This window comes from Sapajus apella, unplaced genomic scaffold, assembly GCF_009761245.1.
Source record: "Sapajus apella isolate SASKATOON/1434 unplaced genomic scaffold, GSC_monkey_1.0 scaffold48, whole genome shotgun sequence".
In the NCBI taxonomy this organism is placed as follows: Eukaryota; Metazoa; Chordata; class Mammalia; order Primates; family Cebidae; genus Sapajus; species Sapajus apella.
In genome coordinates, this window is record NW_022436988.1 from 8,544,190 (window position 1) to 8,565,641 (window position 21,452).

Genomic DNA, 21,452 nt, shown 5'->3' on the forward strand with positions numbered 1-21,452 from the left:
GCGGGCTCTCCTCTCTGCTTCCACGGCCACTCCTCAAATGCTATGCCTGCCCAGTGGCACTCTCTGCACGCACGAGGGACCTGCTGACTCCAGCAGGCAGCCCCCTTTTGCAGGCACAAGCCAAAGGCCAAAATTCCAATCGAGTGAAAGAAGGTCGCCCTGCCCTCCGGCTCACAGTGCCGGGCTCTCCCAGGGGTCTTTGGCGTGCCCAGGTGAGTGCTGCGGAGTCCGCACCTTCTCTTGGGGGCACTACATTTCGGCAGATTTTTCTCTACCTTGGGCCCCTCCACTGTGACTCATTCGGACAGGACTGTCCAAACTGCAGGGGGCAGTCCTGTGTGCCGGACGCTGAGCGGGGTCCCTGCCTCTGCCCACTCAATGTCAGGAGCACTCTCCTCACCGGTTGTCCCCAGATATTGACAGATATCCTGTTGGGGGCAAAATCTTCTCCAGTAGAGAATCGCTGCTCTGAGTGGGGAGCTCCTTAAGACAGCACTGGGGCTCCGTGTGCCCCTGTGCAGCGAGGGGCCTGCTGCCCCCTCATGCCCCCTCGGTCTGATGCTGGAATGGCAGGGAGTGGAAGTGGGCCAGCCCACACTTCTTACCAGGTTCCCAGAGTGCAGCGTGCCTGGCACAAGCTGTAAGGCTGGGACTCTGGGCTGCAGTCTCAGCTCTGCTGCCCACTCCCATTACACTCAGCAAGTTCCTCCCTCTGTCTCGTCTCCCACATCCGTAACGTGGGGAGTGAAGATGGTGAGATCACTCCTGGGGCGCTTGTGAAGATGAAGCACTCAGCGTAACCTGAGATGATGTTTATGTCAAGGTTAGCTATAGTCAACAACTCATTGATTTTTTCTCTTTGGGTGCAAGGGCCAGCTGGTCCCGGGTCCCTCCTCAGGGAGATTATTTTATTTTATTCATTTATTTATTTATTTATTTTGGGATGGAGTTTTGCTCTTATCACCCAGGCTAGAGTGCAATGGCACCATCTCTGCTCACTGCAACCTCTGCCTCCCAGGTTCAAGCTATTCTCCTGCCTCAGCCTCCCAAGTAGCTGGGACTACAGGGGTGCACCACTATGCCTGGGTAATTTCTTTTGTATTTGAGTAGGGATGGGGTTTTACCATGTTGGCCAGGCTAGTCTTGAACTCCTGACCTCAGGTGATCCACCTGCCTGGGCCTCCCAAAGTGCTGGGACTTCAGGCGTGAGCCACCATGCCTGACCATTTTATTTTGTCTTCAAGACAGGGTCTTACGCTGTTGACCAGGCTGGAGTGCAGTGGTGCGATCATGGCTCACTGTTGTCTCCAGCTCCTGGGCTCAAGCGATCCTCCCACCTCAGCCTCCCGAGTGGCTGGGATTACAGGGGTGCACCACCATACCAGGCTAATTTTTATATTTTTTATAGAGATGGGGTTTCCCCATGTTGCCCACGCTGGTCTCAAACTCCTGGGCTCAAATGATCCTCTCACCTGGGCCTCCCAGGGTACTGGGATTACAGATGTGAGTCACTGCGCCCGGCCAAACAGATTCTTAACATGGGCATTTTTCTTTCTTTTGCTAAATTAGAGATAGGGTCTCACTATGCTGCCCAGGCTGGTCTCAAGTGATCCTCCTTGACTCCTGGGTTAAAGTGATCCTCCTGTCTTGGCCTCCCAAAGTGCTCAGATTATAGGCATGAGCCATAGCACTTGACTGACACAGGCATTTTTCAAGGGCACTTTGGGTCCCTGCCAGGGTCAGCTGCCATCCACACGCTGATGACAGTCAGGGCATTGTTCCTTCCCAGTGCGAGCCTGGCACTGAGAGGCCTTCTTGACCTCCCAACATCTCTGGCAGTGGTCACTCCCTGCTCTGGTGAGCTGTGATTCCAGGGCACCCCCAGGGCAGCCCACTTCCCGCCCTGGAGTCCCTGAGAGGCCTGCTGAAGACTGTGCGGGGGCTCCCATCCCCACTCTGCCCCATCACGAGTTCTGAGACAGGGCAAATACCTGTCCCACTCCTGGAACCTCCTGTGTAGGTTAAAGATGGTAGGAGCACAGGGTCCCGGGGACGTCGTGAATGAATTACAGGAGATGATGTGGAAGGTTCTGGGTGTGGGATGCATCACAAAGACTAACTGGTGGCATTGTTATGATTCATTTAACTTTACAAGAATTAGGATAACAGAAAGCATTCAGGTGCGGCAGAACAGCCAAGCTCATCCCACCTGTCCCCTCCCACGCACTCGGAGGCTTCTGTAGTGGCAAAGTGTACCCATGCCCGGGAAGCTGCCTGGTGAGGCATTTTCAAAGTGGACAGGCTTTTTGTTCCTGATTTGTGGGTTTCAAGGAGGGTTGATCATGGAGAGGAAATCCCCCTGCCCCCACTCAAAGGTCTTCCCGAGGCCCTGCCATGGCTGTGCCAGTGTGGTTGAGGGTTTGCAAGGTTGCGAATGAGAATGATTGCTGGGGAACCTGTGAGAAGCTGAATCCCAGGAAACATCCAGGGCCGGGCCTAAGGTGCCCTCGGGGTGGGCTCAGGGTGGCTGAGACCAGGGGGCAGCCAGCTCCCAGACAACCCCTGCCCCTTCCTTCCCTCCAAGGGGTGGCTTGGGACTCAGTGCCCAGTGAGTCAGTGGGGGCCAGCGCTGTGTCGGGGGTAGGGTGTCAGGGCCTGATGCTCCCCGCCCACCACCCAGTGCTGCTTTAAGGGGGTGCTCAGCTCCCCACTAGTGAGAGCAGGGCAATCACAGAGGTGGGAAGGGAAGGCACACAGGGACAGCTCTGCAGTCGAAGGCTGGCTTCTAGGCTAAGTCTTCTTCCTCTTCGTCACCCACTCTCTCCCCCGTCGCTTCCTCTCCCTCCTGCGCCACCTGGACTTCCTCTGAACTCGGTTGCTGCTGCAGGGGAAAGACAGCACAGGAGCGTTGGTGTTGGTAGGGGCAGGCCTTCCCCACCCCCCTGGGATGTGAACCCCACGATGCCCAAAGCAGCCAAATGGCTAAAGCCTGGGTGGATGAGCACCCTGGAACCCGTGGTGCCAGCTCTGCGGCCGGAGAGGGCCCAGCCAGTGCAGTAGGTAGACACAGCTGCTGGCGTGTGACAGACTCGGGTACACGCCTGGCTTCTGCCACGCCTGGCTTCTCAGTCTCCTTGGCTCCCTCACCCACAGAGAGGACAGGACACTTTGCCGGGCTGTGGCCAGGATTGGAAACAGTGGGCGTAAGGACTCAGCCTATGGAAAATGGCTTCAGTACCACATGGTACTTTGTGACCAGCGCGTTTTGGGCCATCTTCAACACGCATGTTCAGGATGTACCCTCTATGGAGGAGAGGAGGTTACCAGGAGGCAAGGGTTTCTCCTCTCCTGAGAGAGAGGCAGGAGGTGTGTGGCACGCGGGAGGAGGAAGGGGCCAAATTCTGTGGACCTAAACGCCTTCCGAGGCTCAGCTTCTTCATGTAGAACGTTCAAGCCATGGTGACGAGTACATTTTGGGGTGTATGTCACCAAGCACGCTGCCTGCCAGCCACCATTGCATTGTAAAAGGTGGCCAGTGTCATCTTTGCCTTCTGCAGGGCTGGACAGGCCAGGCGTGGTGGGTGGGAGGAGCCCTGGGCTAGGGTCAGAATCCAGGATTCTAGTCTTGCCTCCATCAGAAATGCACGGAGCTCTCTGCCCCACCTGTATTACCCAGTGTTGGAAGAAAACAGCTCACAACCAAGTACCCTCAAATGCAAAATGCACCTGCAGAAGCCACAGCTTTTCCTTAGAGCCAGGAGGAGACAGGCAGAAGAGGGAAGGAGTCACAAGATGGAATCAGTTATCTTCTGTGTGTTCTCACCACCATCCTTTGCCGTGTCCACTCTGTCAGGGACCGGGACCTTGCCATACAGCTCTTCTTGCAAGGAGGCGTCATGGGTGGGTGCTCTGTGCAGGCACACTGGGCCCTGCTCCCCCCACACTTGGTCTAATGCTCTATTGTCATTGTTTTAAAATTATTCATACTCTTTAAACAAGCGCCCCCACTCCCCAGGTCTGCCGCCAGTCTTGCCCGCAAGGGTGAATCCTGGTGTGCACTCGCTGTTTCTTTTCCCTGCCATGCTGCTGTTTGGCTCTTTCATATTTTGGCATCTTATCTGTGGAGCCTAAAGGAAGTGACCCAGACAGATGATGTCTTTTCTTCCTCTGTCCACGGTACAAAAGAGGTCCTGGAAGGTCGCCAGACACCACCTTCATAGCGCCATCTCTCATTTTCCAGATGAGAAATTAAGGAACCAAGAAGTGAAGTGACTGGCTCAGGTGATACAGCTAGAAAGTGCAGTCGAGCCGGGGCCGTGGACAGACGAGCTGACCACAGGTCACACTCCTGACAGCAGACCTGGGTAAGCCAGCATGACATGTACACCGCTAATGTCATAGCCCCTCCCTCCAGGGGACTCAAGGCCCCCTCCTCTCTGACAGCTCACTTACCTCTAGGACCCTTGTTCAGTCACTCAACATGCATGTTCAAGATGTACCCTCTATGGGGGGAGGGGAGGATAGCAGGAGGCATGGAGCGTGGCTCCTGCCTGTAGGGAGCCTGAAGTCTGTTTGGAGACTTAGGATTCTTTGGAAGGAAGGGAATAATTCTTCCTACTTGCCAGGTAAAAAACCTAAGGTCCGGTGGGTAAGGCTACTTGCTCGAGGTCACCCAGGAAGTCAGCAAGCAGAAGCAGAACCCAAGGGCCACCGCTCCCGCCCAGTCCCCAACCCACCCAGCCCCGGTCCAGGACCCTACAGGCATTGGCTTCGGCTTGATGGCATCTGCCTCCTGCTTCTTCAGCTCTGCGAAGATGATGTCGAAAAACTCTTCCTCTGCCTTGCTGACCAGCGCCTCCAGGTCTGTGGCCAGCCCCTCGTCCCTCTGCTCCTCATCCCTGCCTTCCGCCTTGCCCTTCTCCTTCAGCCGCATCTCCCGGTGCCTGGCCTCCAGGATCTTCTCTCGCCGGGTCTCACGCTCAAACATCTGGGCATACAGGGACAGAGAGAGCCCTGTGGGGAGAGGGCGGGACGGCAAGCGACTCCAGGGCAGGGGCCAGGTGGGGCTTCTGTGGAACTCTCCTGTCTCCACACAGTCCCTGTAGAGGTCTGTACCCACGGCTGGTGTCAAGGAAGGAAGGCTGAATATTGGGGTTGGAAGGCTGCAGCAGGGACGCTGAGTCACTCAATGCCAAGCAGCACCAAGTTCCCTGACCACAGAAGGAAGAGCGCCCTTTGGAGCTATGAAATATGGCGGCCCTTGGTCCAACAAGGGCCAGCTCAATGGCAAGATCCCAGTCTCAGGCAGAGCCAGGAGGATCTCCCGGCCTCAGCACTAAGGGTTTTCAATTTCACAGTGTTCCCCATGGTTCTGGGGAGTTGCTTGCAGGCTGCCCACTGGGAAGGGATGTAGGAACGGATCTCAGTGCCCCTCTTCAAGCCTCCTTCCATCTGTCTTTTCTTTTGGCATTCTAAACCTTCAGGCCGGATGCGGTGGCTCATGCCTATAATCCTAGCACTTTGGGAGGCTGAGGTGGGAGGACTGCTTGAGCCCTGGAGTTTCAGATCAGCCTGGAAAATGTAGGGAGAGCCTGTCTCTACAAAAATTAAAAAATGAGTCAGGAATGGTGGTGAATGCCTGTGATCCCAGCTATCTGAGAGGCTGAGGTGGGAGGACCAATTCAGCCTGGGAGATGGAGTCTGCAATGGGCCATGATTGCGCCACTGCACTCCAGCCTGGGCAACAAAGCAAAACCCAGTCTCAAAATAAAATAAAATAGATACAATAAAAATAAATAAAATAAAATAATTAGGCCAGGCGCAATACATCACGCCCGTAATCCCAGCACTGCCAGAGGCCAAGGTGGGCAGACCATCTTGAGGCCAGGAGTTCAAGACCGGCCTGGCCAACATAATGAGACCACGTCTCTACTAAAAATACAAAAATTAGCTGGGCATGGGCGTGCGCACCTGTAATCCCAGCTACTCAGGAGGCTGAGGCAGGAGAATCACTTGAACCCAGGAGGCAGAGATTGCAGTGAGCCGAGATCACGCCACTGCACTCCAGCCTGGGCAACACAGTGAGACTCTGTCTCAAAAATAAATGAATAAATTTTTAAAAATTAAATTAAATTAAAATACAATGTAATACAATAAAATACTAAGCCTTCATTGGAAAGGTTCTGCAGAAAAAAAAAAAAAGTGTTATTTGAAAATAGACAAACTGACCAAGTCATACCTCTTTGATTTGCAGCTAAAAATCTGAATCCTAGGGAGTGAAGGCCACTTAGCTCTGCAGCATTTGAATAAGGGCACACTGACACACCAACACCTAGTTATGGAGCCCACTTCGGGACACTACCTCCCCCATAATGTGCACCCATGTCATAGGGATGGGGGGGAAGGGACATTGATTTTTCTGACTAGCTTGCTCTGCGGTGGGGCCAGGTCGGGATGTGCCAGAGGGGTTCTCCCCAAGCGCCTGGGACTTACGGAGGAGGCTATGTTCCTCTCGTTCCTCTGGAGGGTGGAGAGCCCACTGGAGACCTCCAGCAGGGTGGTCATCCCCAGCTGGGAGCCACAGGCCATGAGACACCCATTGTCCTGCACCCGGAGGCAGAAGAGGGCCTCGTCACACACCTGCAGAAGGGGCCAGGCAGACCCAGGCAGAAGAGACAGGAGCAAAGTTACGTGTGTCTGATTAACTGGCCCTGGGGAGGCTCCGCCACTTGGCCCTGTTCAAACACCCTCAGAGACGCCTCTGCCCTACAGGATGAAGTTCAAACTCGGAGACTGGCCGTTAAGACCCCTGGCTTCCCTGCCTCGTCTCCCGCCCCATCTCCCGCCCCATCCCTTCAGTTCCGTCTCACAGTCACCGTGTGGTTCCCCATACCCCACCCTTCCATGGCCCCAGCCAGCAGGGTTCAGCTCTGGCCACCCTGACCTGAAGGGGACGCTCCAGCAGCCAACCCCCAGGGGCTCTGCCTGTAGGCAGGAGATGCCAGGTACCTGCTTTCATTTCTTGTTAAATTTCCCCCGGGTGGTTCTGTTGAACCATGAGCGTGCCAAGTCCCCTCGATCCCTTAACCTTTGACACACCAACCCCTATTTATGGATCTCACTTCAGGACACCACACTGCCTTCCCCAAAATGTGCACCCATGTCCTAGGGGGTGAGGGTGAGGGGACATCTTTTTCTGACTAGCCCGCTCTGTGGCGGGGCCAGGTCAGGTTGGGACAGGACATGCTGTGGGGGCTCTCCCCAGGCACCTGGCACTTACAGAGCACATGCTCCAAAGCAATCACTGCAGCCAGCCTGCACGCAGCTCCCCCGCAGAGGCCCAAACACGCCTGGCCACATATTGCACACGTGCCCACAGCACCCCACACACACACCCATGCCAAGGCCTGGCTCTTGGAGGACCCAGACGCACAGGAAGGGACGTGCGGATGACCTTCAGACTGAGGGCGGGGTCGCACTGCTTGAACACAAAGTCCCAGATGTCCAGGGTCCCATCCATCTTGGTGGTGAAGAAAACGGCTGGCCTCACAGGGCTCCACGCAGCATCGGTGAGGTAAGCCATGTGGTACCTGTGGGAGGCAGCCCACATGATGGCTGAGGGGACAGAGAGGCTTCTGAGCCACAGCTTGGCTCACTCGGTCCCTTCTGGGCTCCAGGATGTCAAGAGTCTTTTGAGGCAGGAAGTTCTTCCTTGTGTCTGACTTCTGGCTGGGCTGACCTCACCCACCCAGAGCTCACAGGCTGCTCTTTTTTCTTTTCTTTTCTTTTCTTTTTTTTTTTTTTTTTTGAGATAGAGCCTTACTCTGTCACCCAGGCTGGAGTACAATGGGGTGATCTCGGCTCACTGCAACCTCTGCCTTCCGGGTTCAAGTGTTTCTCTTTTCTCAGCCTCCCGAGTAACTGGGATTACAGGCACCCGCCACCACACCCGGCTAATTTTTTTATTTTTAGTAGAGATGGGATTTCACCATGTTGGCCAGACTGGTCTCGAACTCCTGACCTCAGGTGTCCAACAGTCTGCTCTTTAAAGGGTTCTGGGCTGGTCATGGGCAGTGGCTTATGTCTGTAATCCCAGCACTTTGGGAGCCCAAGGTGGGAGGATGACTTGAAGCCAGGATTTTGAGACCAGCCTGGGCAATGTGGCAAGACTCTGTCTCTACAAAAAAATTTTTAAAAATTAGCTGGGTGTGGTGGCGACCACCTGTGGTACCAGCTCCTTGGGAGCCTGAGATGGGAGAATCGCTTGAGCCCAGGAGGTCGAGGCTGCAGTGAGCCACGTTTGTGCCACTGCAATCCAGCCTGGGCAACAGAGTGAGACCCTGTCTCAAATAAACTAAATAAAGGGCTCTGGGCACCGTCCTTCCCGTGGGCTGGCCACTGGTGCTTCTCTGCTACTAACTCCAGGTGGCAGGCGCATATTAGTGGACCCGGTCCCACACTGGGACTCACAGATGGGCGTCAGAGGGAGGACACGCCCAGAAAAGCTGCTAATACTGAGATCAGGAGAGTGTCACTTCCTGCTTGGTTTCACTTGGATTTTCAAGAGTTTCTTCAGTGAAGATGGGAAGTTTTTTAAAAAGAGACACACACATGTGCACACACAATGGAGCCTTCAGATTTTCACCGAAACCTCGTCTCCCTTCCTTCATTGCAATGTGGTTGTAGCTGGGCCCCTGGTGGGCAAGGCAGAGACTACATTTCCCGGTCACCTTTGCAACCGAGTGTGTTGACAGCCAGGCCACAGTGGGAGAAACAATCAAGACTAAAGAAAGGGTGTGGTGGCTCACACCTGTAATCCCGCCACTTCGAGAGGCCAAGGTCAGCAGATCACCTGAGGTCAGGAGTTCGAGACCAGCCTGGCCAACATGGCGAAACCCTGACTCTACTAAAAATACAAAAATTAGCTGGGTGTGGTGGCAGGTGCCTGTAGTCCCAGCTACTAGGGAGGCTGAGGCAGGAGAATCGCTTGAACCCAGGAGGCGGAGGCTGCAGTGAGCCGAGATCACGCCACTGTACTGAGCCTGGCGGAGGCTGCGGTGAGCCGCGATCACGCCACTGCACTGAGCCTGGGGCCAAGAGTGAGAATCTGTCTCAAAAAAAGAAAAAAAGGAAAGAAAATTAAGCCTGTTTTATTAAAGTAATGGCCATTATTTTTAGCAATTGAGTGGTTTGAAGCCTATCCTGTTCTGGAGTGGCTGGAGCAAGTCACTTGCTAACGCAGGCTCGGGTGTTTGTAGAGCGTTTTCTTTCTCCATTTTACAGATGGACATATGGAGGCTCAGGACTCTTTGGGGCCCAGCTAGGCCCACTCTGTCCCCTCCTCTCTGTGTACAGCCCCTCCCGTCCCCAGCATCCCCTCTTACTTGGTCCACATGATGGATGACTCCCGACTGTCTTCAGACCAGATGCGGGCTGTCCAGTCGCCCACTGTTAGGAAGTTCTTGGGGTAGAAGGGGTTCCTCTGGAGGGCGTAGATGGGGCCGTGATGGCCCGAGAAGGTGCACACGATCTTCTCGGCTGGCGTCTTGGCCTTGCGGTTGCAGGAGATGATGATGCCCTGCTCGGTGCCCACCATGAACTTGGTGGGCTGTGGAAGGAGCGACACAGGAGGGGAAGGCTCCGTGAACCATCAGCTCTGCACTTAGCGGGCATGGCCAGGTGCTTGCTGGGGTGGGGTCTGCAGGTGCCAGAAAGGCCTTCAGATCAAGCCTCTGCTCGGGCTATGGCCGCACCGGGAGAGCTGTCCCTACTCTTCCCAGGATCCTCAGACCCCACCTTGTTTTTGGAAGCTGCTCCAGGAGCCTGTGCTTAGTGAAGCCCACCCTGGCGCCGGCAGGCCCTGGAGGGTCGTCACTAGCTCCCTTCACAGCCCATCACTGTGACCACGATGCATTTGGCCATCAAGACCCTGATGTTTGTTTACAGGCAGAGTAAACAAGGCCCAGGGAGGGGACGCAGTGTGACCCACCCAGGTCACTTGCAGGATGGGCTGAGCCTGCCCTGGCAGGACAGTGACATTTGTCTTTCTTCTTTTTCTTTTCTTTGAGGCAGAGTCTCGCACTGTCGCCTGGGCTGAAGTGCAGTGGTGCGATCTCGGCTCACTGCAACCTCTGCCTTCCAGGTTCAAGAGATTCTCCTGCCTCAGCCTCCCAAGTATCTGGGATTACAGGTACCCGCCACCACGCCTGGCTAATTTTTTTGTGTTTTTAGTAGAGACAGGGTTTCACCATGTTGGCCAGGCTGGTCTCCAACTCCTGAGCTCAGGTGATCCACCCACCTTGGGCTCCCAAGGTGGTGGGATTACAGGCGTGAGCCACCGCGCCCAGCCGACAGTGACATCTGTCAGCTTTGTCCAGGCTGGTGTCCCTGATAACTCAGAGCAGGTGGCCAATTAGCATTCAGGAAGCCGCTTGGCAGCTGGTGATGTGATTTGTCCCTCTACTGCTGGCTGGTGAGCTCTTTGAGGGGTGCAAGCTTGTCTTACGTGGGCCCATTGCCCACAAACTGACCTCTAATAGCTGCCCACTTCACTGCGGACTGAATACACAAAGGCCAGTCTCTGGACTCCTGATCCAGTGCTCCCTCTGAGCACAACCCCCTCCATCATGCAATGCCCCGCCTCGTTCACGGTTCCGTGGCTGAACTTCCGGGCTAGATCGGACAACCTCCACCAGCAGGGCCTGAGCCTACCATGGCACTGTGTCCCCAGCATTCCAAATGGAAAAAGCAGCTGAGTGACGTAGGGGACGAGCATGCTGAAGGGGGGCCTTTGTCAGTGGGCTCAGATTGAGGGAATGTACTCTCTTTCCAGGTCCACAAGGCGGCACAGTTTTAAGGGCAAAAACTTCCCAAGTGCCATGCATAACCCACCCACGCCCCATGCCTCTCTATCCGGGAGATTTAACAGTCTCTGTTTTAATTTTCCAACGCGCAGGAAAGGGTCAAAGGTCAATCACTCCAGCGGAAGTTCTAAGGAACTCCTTTCATTGGCCAGGGGTCTTGGAGAAGGTGGGGGGGTCCTCAGGTTAAAAGTCCCCTTCTTCCACACCCCTTCAGGCTCCATGTTTGGGTCCCCTTCCACAAACACCCCCTTTGTGGAAGCCATCTTTCTCTCTCCTGCCTTTTCCATCTGGAGTCCCCTTCCACACGCTCTCGTGGAAGCCTGTCTTCCTCTCCTAAGCTCCATCTCTATTCCCATGCACTCAGTGTGGAAGCTGCTCTCCTCTCCCGGATTCCATCTTTCTGGATTCTCTCGCTCAGTGTGAGAGGAGCCTTCCTTCTCTGGTTTTCCCTCTTCTGGGAACCCTTCTTGCTCAGTGTGAGAGCGGCTTTTCTTTCTGTTGCTCAGTGTGAGAGCTAGCTGTTTCTTTCTCTCTTCTCCTGTTTCTCTCTCTACCTAAATAAATTACTTTCCGCAAACACTTTGTGAGTCTAGTATTTACTTTACAAGTGCACCTGCCGTGGTCCCCTCTCTCATTCTTGAGAGAGCAGGACACCAAGAACCTACAACATTCTCTCGGGGGAGCTGTGCCTCCCCGGCACCCCAAAATCCCGGTCACAGGATGTCCTCAGCAGGCGATGACCCAGCCCCTACAGAACGTTTTCCTGAGCCCTTGCCATCCCAACCTCCATGCGCAGTGCCTCGTCCTCTGGGGAGGGGGTCAGTTGAATGGTCTCCTCATCCCACCAGCATTCATCTCTCAGCCTTGGGCTGGGGTTGCCCAGGCAGGTTCAAGGCCAGAGCCTCCCAAAGCCCCAGGAATGGTGGCACATGACCCAGAAGCAAACAAGTGACACCTGCAAGGGGGAACCAGGCCTGGGCTGCACTAAGACCAAAACCAAGACTCAGCCCACGCCAAAAGCCAACAACAAGGGAAAGCTGCCTTCTTGTTTTAGAGAGGAAGTCTTCCTTTGCTGCTTCTAGAAGCTTCCCTCCTCTAACACATTTGCATTATGCTCAGACTTTGATTTTTCATTTTTTTCCTTTTCTTACGTAGGGACAGCGTCTTGCTATGTTGCCCAGGCTGGCCTTGAACTCCTAGACTCAAGTGATCCTCCCACCACAGCCTCCCAAAGTGCTGGAATTACAGGTGTGAGCCACCATGCCTGGCCTCACATTGATGTTTTCCTTCCTTCCTTCCTTCCTTCCTTCCTTCCTTCCTTCCTTCCTTCCTTCCTTCCTTCCCTCCCTCCTTCCTTCCTTCCCTCCCTCCTTCCTTTTTCTTTCCTTTTTCTCTCTCTCTTTCTCCCTCCCTTTCTTTTTTGGTAAAGATTGAGGGTCTTACTATGTACCCAGGCAGGTCTTGAATTCTTGGCCTCCCAAAGTGCTGGGATTACAGGTGGCAGCCACCATGCTCGGCCAAACAAATATTTCTTTGTCATTCTTTCTTAGTTACCGAACACTGAGGCCATGCCTGTGCTCTGGTTTTCCAAGGAGCCTGCTCTGACCTCATTTTCCTCTCCAATAACTCTTCTTTCCCCAGAGGAGGGCAGATGACCGGCCTAGGGCCCCTGTGCCAGGTAGGGCCAGGACCTGGGTTGGAGACTAGGCTTCACGATGTTGGTGCTGGGCGTGACCTTCCCCACAAAACAGGGCTTTTCTGAAATTGTCCTGTCAAAAGACTGCCCTCTGTGTTAAGCTGGGCTACTGGCCAAAAGATGACCTTGGTGCAATGATGACTATGGTGTCCTTCCTCAAGGAGCTCTGCTGCCCCCTGCTGGAAAGGTGTTGTAAAGGCCACACACGTCTAGGATGGCTGCAGGAAGGTTGGCCTCTGTGGGCTGGTGCTGGGTTCCGTGAGCTCCTGACATCCTAGCCATGGCCTGTCTTCAGCCCTGGCTGCCCTGGCAATGGAAGTCGGGGAAGGGACAGCAACAGACACTCACCAAAGTAGATTCAAACTCCAGGGAGATGGCCCCCAAGGCATTTTCCAACTGCTCCTTTCTGGTGATGTCCATGATCACGACCTCAGTGGGCTCACTTATCTTTCGGATGTCCCACCACATGACCTGGTGGGAGGAGGGGTGACTGTCAGACCTGCAGGCCCTGCATTCCCCACTCCCACTGCTTTTGCCTTCCCCACCCCCGCCCCACCTTCCTGGGGCCAGCCACTGGGCCACAAACGATGGGGCCCCCAGCAATCCGTGGGAGCAAATACACTTCGAGGATTGCTGCTCTGTCCACAGTCCCCACACCTGGCTGATCTTCAGAGTCACCGGCAAGCTTCATAAAATCCAGATGCGGGGGCCTCGCACCTGACCTACTGAACCAAAACCAGGCGAAAGGCCAAGAATCTGTACACGTCGAGACTCCCCGCAATAAGGCGATGTCCAGCAATGTTAAAAATGCACGTGTTTCCTGACCTAGAAGTCCCGCCGCCAGGATTGTCTGCGGTAGATTATCCCCGCACGTGTGCTATAATCTGTGTATAAAGACGCTCTTTGGTACATTTTGGGGAGTAGCAGCAAACTACTAGAATCCATATATAAATAATGGCTCACCCACACGATGCCATGATTAACAGGCATGGGGCAGCAGTTTATGAAACATGAAACTATCTCCAAGGTACACAAGATGAAAAACATCAAGTACAGAACAGTGTACAAAGTGTACAAAAAGAAAGTGAAGAAGAGAAATGTGTTTCCTTGAATATGCAGAGACTAGCTCTGAAGGCAGAAATAAGAGATGGTTGCCTGCAGGGAGGGGAGGAGGTGCAGAAGGAGGTGGGAGGAAGGCATTTTCCTTTTTATACCTATTAGATTCTGTTCCTTGGGCATGTATTATCACTATTCGATTTTAAAATAAAGTGTTAGGCCAGGCGTTCATGCCTGACACCTGTAATCCCAGCATTTTGGGAGGCCAAGACAGGTGGATCACCTGAAGTCAGGAGTTCGAGACCAGCCTGGCCAACATGGCGAAATCCCATCTCCACTAAAAACAAAAAAATTAGCCAGGTGTGGTAGTGGGTGCCTGTAATTGCAGCTACTTGGGAGGTTGAGGCAGGAGAATTGCTTGAACCCAGGAGGCAGAGATTGCAGTGAGCCAAGATTGCACCATTGCACTCCAGCGTGGGCAAGTCATCTCAAAACAAAATAAAATATAAAATAAAATGTGTTAAAGGAAATGTCCCCAGGGATTCTGATGGGGAATCAGGGAACTGTTACTGTCTCCTCCTTCCCCTGCCTCCCCAGTGTCTGGCCGGTGGGTACCTGCCCATCTGTGGATGCTGAGAAGCATTCGGTGCCCGTCTTTGACTGCAGCCAGATGGTGCCATACACAGGGTCTCGGTGGCTGAACTCGATGGTGGATAGGTCAGCCACCAGGCTGCCCTTCCGGGTGTCCCAGCAGGCTGGTGAGGAAGGAGATGAAGAAGCGGTGGAGGCAGGCAAGGGTTTCCTTCCCTGGGGCAGGGAGCAGTGGCGGGGGGTGCCTGCTGCTTCTGGTTTGGCAGGTATGTGGTTTTTTAGAATCAGGGCTTGGTTCCAATCAGCCTGAGTTTCCTATCAGCCCCCACAGACCCTCTGGAGAAACTCCAAGAGTGCAAGCTTCATTCAGTCCCTGAGCCCCTCTCAGGCATCGACTCCCTATACAACACTCGACCCGGGGAAAGCCTCTGGGGACAGGACAGGCAGAGTGGCAGGGGAACACATGAGGGTGGTCAGGGCAGGCCTCCTGGAGGCAGTGACAGATCACTGGGATGGAAGGCCAGCCTCAGATGGAGGGAGCCAGGCGAGAGGAGAGCTGAGTTCCTGCCACCAGGAAAAGCACACGGAAAGGCCCCATTTAGGCGAATCTCTTTGCTGCATTAGCTCATTCCCTTTTATCCTTTGCGCCTCTGCTGCCTCTGTTGGAGAGAAACTTACAGAGCTTCAGCCTTTACTGTGATCTGTTATCAGTGCTCTGCCAAGAACGACGGAAGGTTATCTGTCCCTTGTCCAGTGGGGTTTCGTTTCCATTTTCCCATGAGTGCACAGTGAGGACTCACCCTGTCACTTAGAGAGCTGTTTCTACTTAGTATTTCTCGGAGAAATACTAAGTCAAAGCTTATGAACTAAGTACTTTTAAGTAGTTACAAATAACAAAGTACTTAGTATTTCTCCAAGTCCAAGGCATTTGCCCCCTGAAATGAGATGGTCCAGAAATGTTTTCTTAGATAAGCCTGCTCAACCAGGCACAGAGGCACATTAGGAGGCTGAGGCAAAAGGATTGCTTGAGCCCAGGATTTCAAGACCAGCTTGGGCAACATAGTGAGACCCCGTTAAAAAATAAGCCGGGCATGGTGGTACATCCCTGTAGTCCCTGCTGCTCGGGAGGCTGAGGTGGGAGAATTGCCTGAGCCTGGGAGGTTGAGGCTGCAGTGTAAGATTGTGTCACTGCACTCCAGCCTGGGCAACAGAGCAAGACCCTGCCTCAAAAAATAAAGACAGGCCAGGCGTGGTGGCTGATGCCTGTAATCCCAGCACTTTGGGAGGCTGAGGTAGGCGGCTCACTTGAGGTCAGGAGTTTGAGACCAGCTTGGCCAATGTGGTGAAAGACTTGTCTCTACTAAAAATACAAAAAAAAAAAAAAAAAAAAAAATCAGCCAGGTGTGGTGGCAGGTGCCTGTAATCCCAGCTTCTCAGCAGGCAGGAGAATCGCTTGCACCTGGGAGGCGAGGCTGCAGTGAGCCGAGATCACGCCATTGCCCTCCAGCCTGGGCAACAAAGTGAGACTATAAGAATATCTCAAAAACAAAACAAAAAATAAAAATAAAAGATAAGCCTGCTCTGCTTTGGCAAAGCAGTGCTCAAGGGTAGGTCCCACTGGGTCCCACATGGCCCTAGAGGGCCCTTCTTGGAGCAGCAAAGCACCAGAGCCTGGGCTGGTATGAGCTGGCATGAAAAACCACTGAAAGAGGTTATGAATAATGAGTGAGGCAAGGCTCCTGAATTAATCATGGCAAAGTGGCTCTGCTTCAGGCTTTTAGAGCTCTGGCACCCAGATAATTTGGCAGGGATGTTTAAGGGAGCCCGGGTCTATTCCATACTCTGAAAGCTCCTCTGGGCGGGAGGCAGCAGGTCTGAGAGGGAGCTTGGGGCCTCAGGAAGCAGCTGACTACAGAGAGTTTCCCAGGAGGAGTTTCTCAGCCATCCTGGCCCCCGCCACAGCAAAAGTGAGAACATAGACAGGTGGGAGGAGTGGGGGATTCTTTTCATGCCCAGGGTCAAGACTGTCCTGGGTGTAGTTATGGGTTGGGTGTCTGGCGACTTCAGGGTCAGGGGAACAGAACAGGTAGGGACATTCAGAGCCAATCCAGGCAGATGACTTCTGATCTCACTAGGTATTGAAAAAAAAAAAAAAGGCAGTCTTGGCTGGATGTGGTGGCTCATGCCTATAATCCCAGCACTTTGGAAGGTCAAGGCGGTGGATCATTTGAGGTCAGGAGTTTGAGACCAGCCCAGCAAACATGGAAAAACTCTGTTTGTATTAAAAATACAAAAATTAGCCAGGTGTGGTGGCACGTGCCAGCCACTCGGGAGGCTGAGGCAGGAGAATCACTTGAACTCCGGAGACAGAGATTGCAGTGAGCCAAGATTGCACCACTGCACTCCAGCCTGGGTGACAGAGCGAGACTCTGTCTCAAAAAAAAAAAAAAAAAAAAGTTATCCAGGTGTGCCATCAACAAACCGTGAAGTATGGACCTCCGAAAATTCTCTCCTCCATAATAGCAGTGAGAAAACTGGCAAAAATGGTCAGAATCAACTTTTTCAGAACTCTGGAAATTAGCTAGAGGCTTACAGCAGTCGGGAGAATGTTTATTCAAGAAAAACAGTAGAATCTGGGTGAAAAAAAAAAAAAAACAGTGGTATTTTCACTTGCCCTGGTTAAGATAGCACGCTCCGCAGTTCCGCGGTGGCCTTGAAAAATCACATTCTGTGCTCCTGATGAAAAACAGCAGCCTGGCGCCACCAGAGGGAGCAGAATGGGCTGGAGCTCCTTTCAAGTCTCATGCCCAGAGAACTGCCATTACCTAACCTGTCTGGTGGTTCCCTGATAAGGCTCCTCCTGCAAGGCTGGCTGTAATTGACTTGGTTCAGCCTTTGCCTGGTGTGAAAAGTCGTTTCATCAGGATGTAATTGCAGGCAACTGACTAACTCTGCAGCTTCCTGAGGCAGTGGATAACAGGGGCGGCAAGGAATAGACCGATGAAAAGGCTTAAAAGGAAAAGCTGGGCCAGGTACAGTCACGCCTGTAATCCTAGCACTTTAGGGGGTTGAGGCGGGACTGCTTGAGGCCAGGAGTTCACAACCAACCTGATCAACATAGCAAAACCCCATCCCTATATTCTCTCTCTCTCCCCCTCCCTCCCTCCCATGCTCTCTCTCTCTCTCTCTCTCTTTTTTCTCTCTCTTTCTCTTTATTTCTCTCTTTAGAGACAAGATCTCACTATGCTGCCCAGGCTAGTTTTGAACTCCCGAACTCAGGCGATCCTCCCGCCTCGGCCTCCCAAAGTGCTAGGATTACAGCCGTGAACCACCATGCTTGGCCTCTATTATATTTAAACAAAAAAGTAAATTAAAAAAAGGAAAAGCCTGAGCAGGATGTGTTCACAAGGGCTTTGAAAAGCTCTGACAGATTCCTGGGAGTCTAGAAGGTCACATGTGTGGACAGAGCTGTGTGCATGCCCAGAGCTGTGTCATGCTCAGGAAAGCTGACAAAGCCCTAAACTCTCATCTCTGGCTGACCTCATCCCTGCACTGACGCTAAGGCAGAGTTGACAATGGCCTGCTGCGTGTAAAGGCATGCTCACACGCACACAGAGCCCCTTAGCAGAGAGGGGGAGGTGTTTTTGGTGACAGACGTTTAAGGGAATTTTTGTCCAATTATTCACTAATCACCAAGCTAAGCAGAGACTACAGAGGGCACATGTGGCAGAGAATACAGACTTTCCAGAACCAGCTAAGAAAATTCATGAATGCAACAAAGAACAACTACAGCAAACAGCGACAGCACAAACTCTGCGAGGCCTGGCGACCTGATCTGCAAAGTTGCCAAATAAGATCATACACAAAGTATAGGTTTTGATAAAAAATAGTATAAGACATGCCAAGAAATAAAAATATATGGCCCATTACAGGAATGAAAAAGCAATAAATAGAGACTGTCCCCAAGAAGCCCGAATGTCAGCCTAACTACACAAAGGCCTTACATCAGCTCTGCTAAACACGCTCAGAGAACTAAAGGAAGTCACATCGAAAGAACTCAAGAAAATCATGAGACAATATCTCACCAAATAAAAAGTACAATAGACAGAAATTATTATTAGTAGTATTGGAGACAAGAGTTTCGCTTTGTTGCCCAGCCTGGAGTGCAGTGGCATGGTCTCGGCTCACTGCAACCTCCGCCTCCTGGGTTCAAGCAATTCCCTTGCCTCAACCTCCCAACTAGGTGGGACTACAGGTACATGCCACCACACCTGACTGATTTTTTTATTTTTTATTTTAGTAGAGACAGGGGGGTTTGATCATGTTGCCCAGGCTGGTCTTGAACTCCTGAGCTCAGGTAATCCACCCACCTCAGCCTCCCAAAGTGCTGGGATTACAGGCATGAGCCACTGCACCTGAACAAGACAGAAATTACTTTTTAAAAAAGAGCAAATAGAAATTCTGGAGCCAGTCACCAAAACAAACATATGGTAGAGAAGCTTCAGGATGGCATATTTGAGCAAGCAGAAGAATCACTGAACTCGAAGAAGAGTCGATTGAGATTATGTAGTCTGAGGAACAGAAAGAAAAGAGAACAAAGAAAAACAGAGTCTAAAGACCTATGGGACACCATCGAGCATGCCAACATACACATAATGGAAGTCACAGGAGAGGAGAGAGAGAAAGGGTAGGAAAGGATATTGGAGGAAATAATGGTTGTAAATATTCCATATTTGATTTTTTTTTTAAATCAATCTATACATCCAAGAAACTCAATGAATTCCAGGTGGGATAAACTCAAAGATATCCATACCTTGAAACATCATAATCAAAGCTGAAGCCAGAGACTCTTAAAAGAAGCGAGAGAAAAAAATGACTCATCACACACATGGGGTCATCAATGAGATCAACAGCTGAAGCTGGGCGAAGTGGCTCCCGCCTGAAATCCCAGCACTTTGGGAGGCTGAGGTGGGAGAATTGCTTGAGGCCAGGAGTTCAAGACCAGCCTGGGTAACAGAGCGAGACCTCATCTCTACCAAAATTAAAAAATAAAAAAGTAGCTGGGTGTGGTGACATCCCAGCTCCTCAGGAGGCTGAGGAGGATTGCTTGAGCCCAGGAGTTTGAGGCTGCAGTGAGCTATGATCATGGCGCTGCATTCCAGCTTGGGTGACAGAGTGAGATGCTAACTCTAAAAAAAATAGAAAAGAAAAAAAAAAAAAAGAAATGATAAGAGAATTAAAATGGTACACTAGAAAATACGTAACACAAAAGAAGGCAGTTATGGAGAAAGAACCAAAAAAATAAGATATATAGAAAAAAGCCAAATGGCAGATGTAAATCCTGCTTTATCAGTAATTACATTAATGTAAATAGATTAAGCTCTCCACTTAAAACCAGAGATTGACAGAATAGATTAAAAGGAAAAAAACTATAATCCAGGCTGGGCACCGTGGCTCACGCCTGTGATCCCAGCACTTTGGGAGGCCGAGGTGGGCAGATCACTTGAGGCTAGGAGTTCGAGACCAGCCTGGCCAACGTGGTGAAACCCTGTCTCTACTAAAAATACAAAAATTAGCCTGGCTTGGTGGCTCGCACCTATAATCCCAGCTTATTTGGGAGGCTGAGGCAGGAGAAAAACTTCAACCTGGGAGGTAGAAGTTGCAGTGAGCTAAGATTGTGCCACTGCACTCCAGCCTGGCAACAGAGAGAGACTCCATCTCACAAAAAAAAAAAAAAAAAATTATGATCCATTTGTATGTCAGCTATATCTAATCTACAAGAGGCATACTTTATTATTATTTTTATTTTTTTGAGATGGAGATATTATATACTGATAAAAAGGTGAAGTAACTAGGAAAACATAACAACTATAAACATATATATGTACCAAAAAACATAGCCTTAACATACAGGAAGCAAAATCTGACAAAATTGAAGGAGAAATAGACAATGCAACAATAATAATTGCAGATGTCAGTATCCGACTTTCAATAATAGATTGAATAGTAATGACTAGGTGAAGGATCAGTGAGGAAATAGAAGTCTTGACCAGCGCTGTGAACAAGACCTCCCAGACATCTACAGAACACACCACTGGACAATAAGCAGAAGATAGTCTTCCCAAGTGCTCATGGAACGGTCTCCAGGATAGATAATACACTAGGCCATAAAACAAGTCTCAATAAATTTTAAAAGGCTGAAATAAGGCCAGGCATGGTGGTTCACGTCTATAATCCCAGCACTCCAAGAGGCCAGCTGAGGCGGGTGGATAGCTTGAGCCTAGGAGTTTAAGACCAGCCTGGGAAACATAGTGAAACCTGCGTCTACAAAAACTACAAAAATTAGCTAAGCATGGTGGCACATGCCTGTAGTCCCAGCCACTCGGGAGGCTGAGGCAGGAGGAGTGCCTAGACCCAGGAGGTCAAGGCTGCAACAAGCTGTGATTGGCCCACTGCACGCCAGTCTGGGCAATAGAGCAAAACTCTGTATCAAAAAAAAAAAAAAAAAAAGATTGAAATAATGCAAAGTGTATTTTCTGACCAAACTGAAACTAGGAATCAATAACCAAAGGAAAACTAGAACATTTATATATATATGTGGAAGATAAACAACATATTCCTAAACACCAATGGATCAAAGAAGAATTCAAAAGGGAAACTAGAAAATACTTTGAAATAAATGAACATGAAAATATTCCACACCAAAGCATATGGGAAGCAGTTAAAGTAGTGTTTACAGGGAAATTTACAACTCTAGATGCCTATATTTTTTAAAATCCCAAATCAATAGCCTAACTTTCCACCTTGAGACATTCGAAAAATTAGAGCAAATTAATTTAAAAACAAACAGAAAGAAAGACGTAAAAAAATATTGGTGTGAAAAGAAATAGAGAATTAAAAAACAACTGAGAAAAATCAATACAGCCAAAAGTTGGTTCTTAGAAAAGAAAATGAAATTGACAGCCCTCTAGGTAGTCTGACCAAGTAAAAAAGAGTAAAGTTGGATTACTTTAATTACTAAATTACTGAATTCAGGAATGAAATTACTAAAGTCAGGAATGAAATAGGGAAATTACTTCCAACACTGCAGAAATGAAAATGATTATAAGGGAGCCAGTCATGGTCGCTCATGGGACCATGGCACTTTGGGGGGCCGAGGCGGGCGAACCAAGAGGTCAGGAGTTCAAGACCAGCCTGACCAACATGATGAAACCCCATCTCCACTAAAAATACAAAAATTAGCCAGG

General features: G+C 51.2%; 1 protein-coding gene across 2 annotated transcripts in view; it reads right to left on the reverse strand.

Moving 5' to 3' along the window:
• Nucleotides 1-2,093: 2,093 nt before the first annotated feature.
• Nucleotides 2,094-21,452, reverse strand: part of DNAI2 (dynein axonemal intermediate chain 2) — a 35,064-nt gene continuing 15,705 nt past the window's right edge. For both annotated transcript variants that reach the window (XM_032241832.1, XM_032241833.1), the window contains exons 7-13: nt 14,230-14,369; nt 12,907-13,029; nt 9,384-9,607; nt 7,454-7,589; nt 6,493-6,639; nt 4,760-4,987; nt 2,094-2,881 (exon numbers count right to left, since the gene is read on the reverse strand). In XM_032241832.1, coding sequence (XP_032097723.1) covers nt 2,786-2,881; nt 4,760-4,987; nt 6,493-6,639; nt 7,454-7,589; nt 9,384-9,607; nt 12,907-13,029; nt 14,230-14,369 — 1,094 coding nt within the window. In that variant the 3' untranslated portion in view covers nt 2,094-2,785. The remainder of the gene's footprint in view (nt 2,882-4,759; nt 4,988-6,492; nt 6,640-7,453; nt 7,590-9,383; nt 9,608-12,906; nt 13,030-14,229; nt 14,370-21,452) is intronic.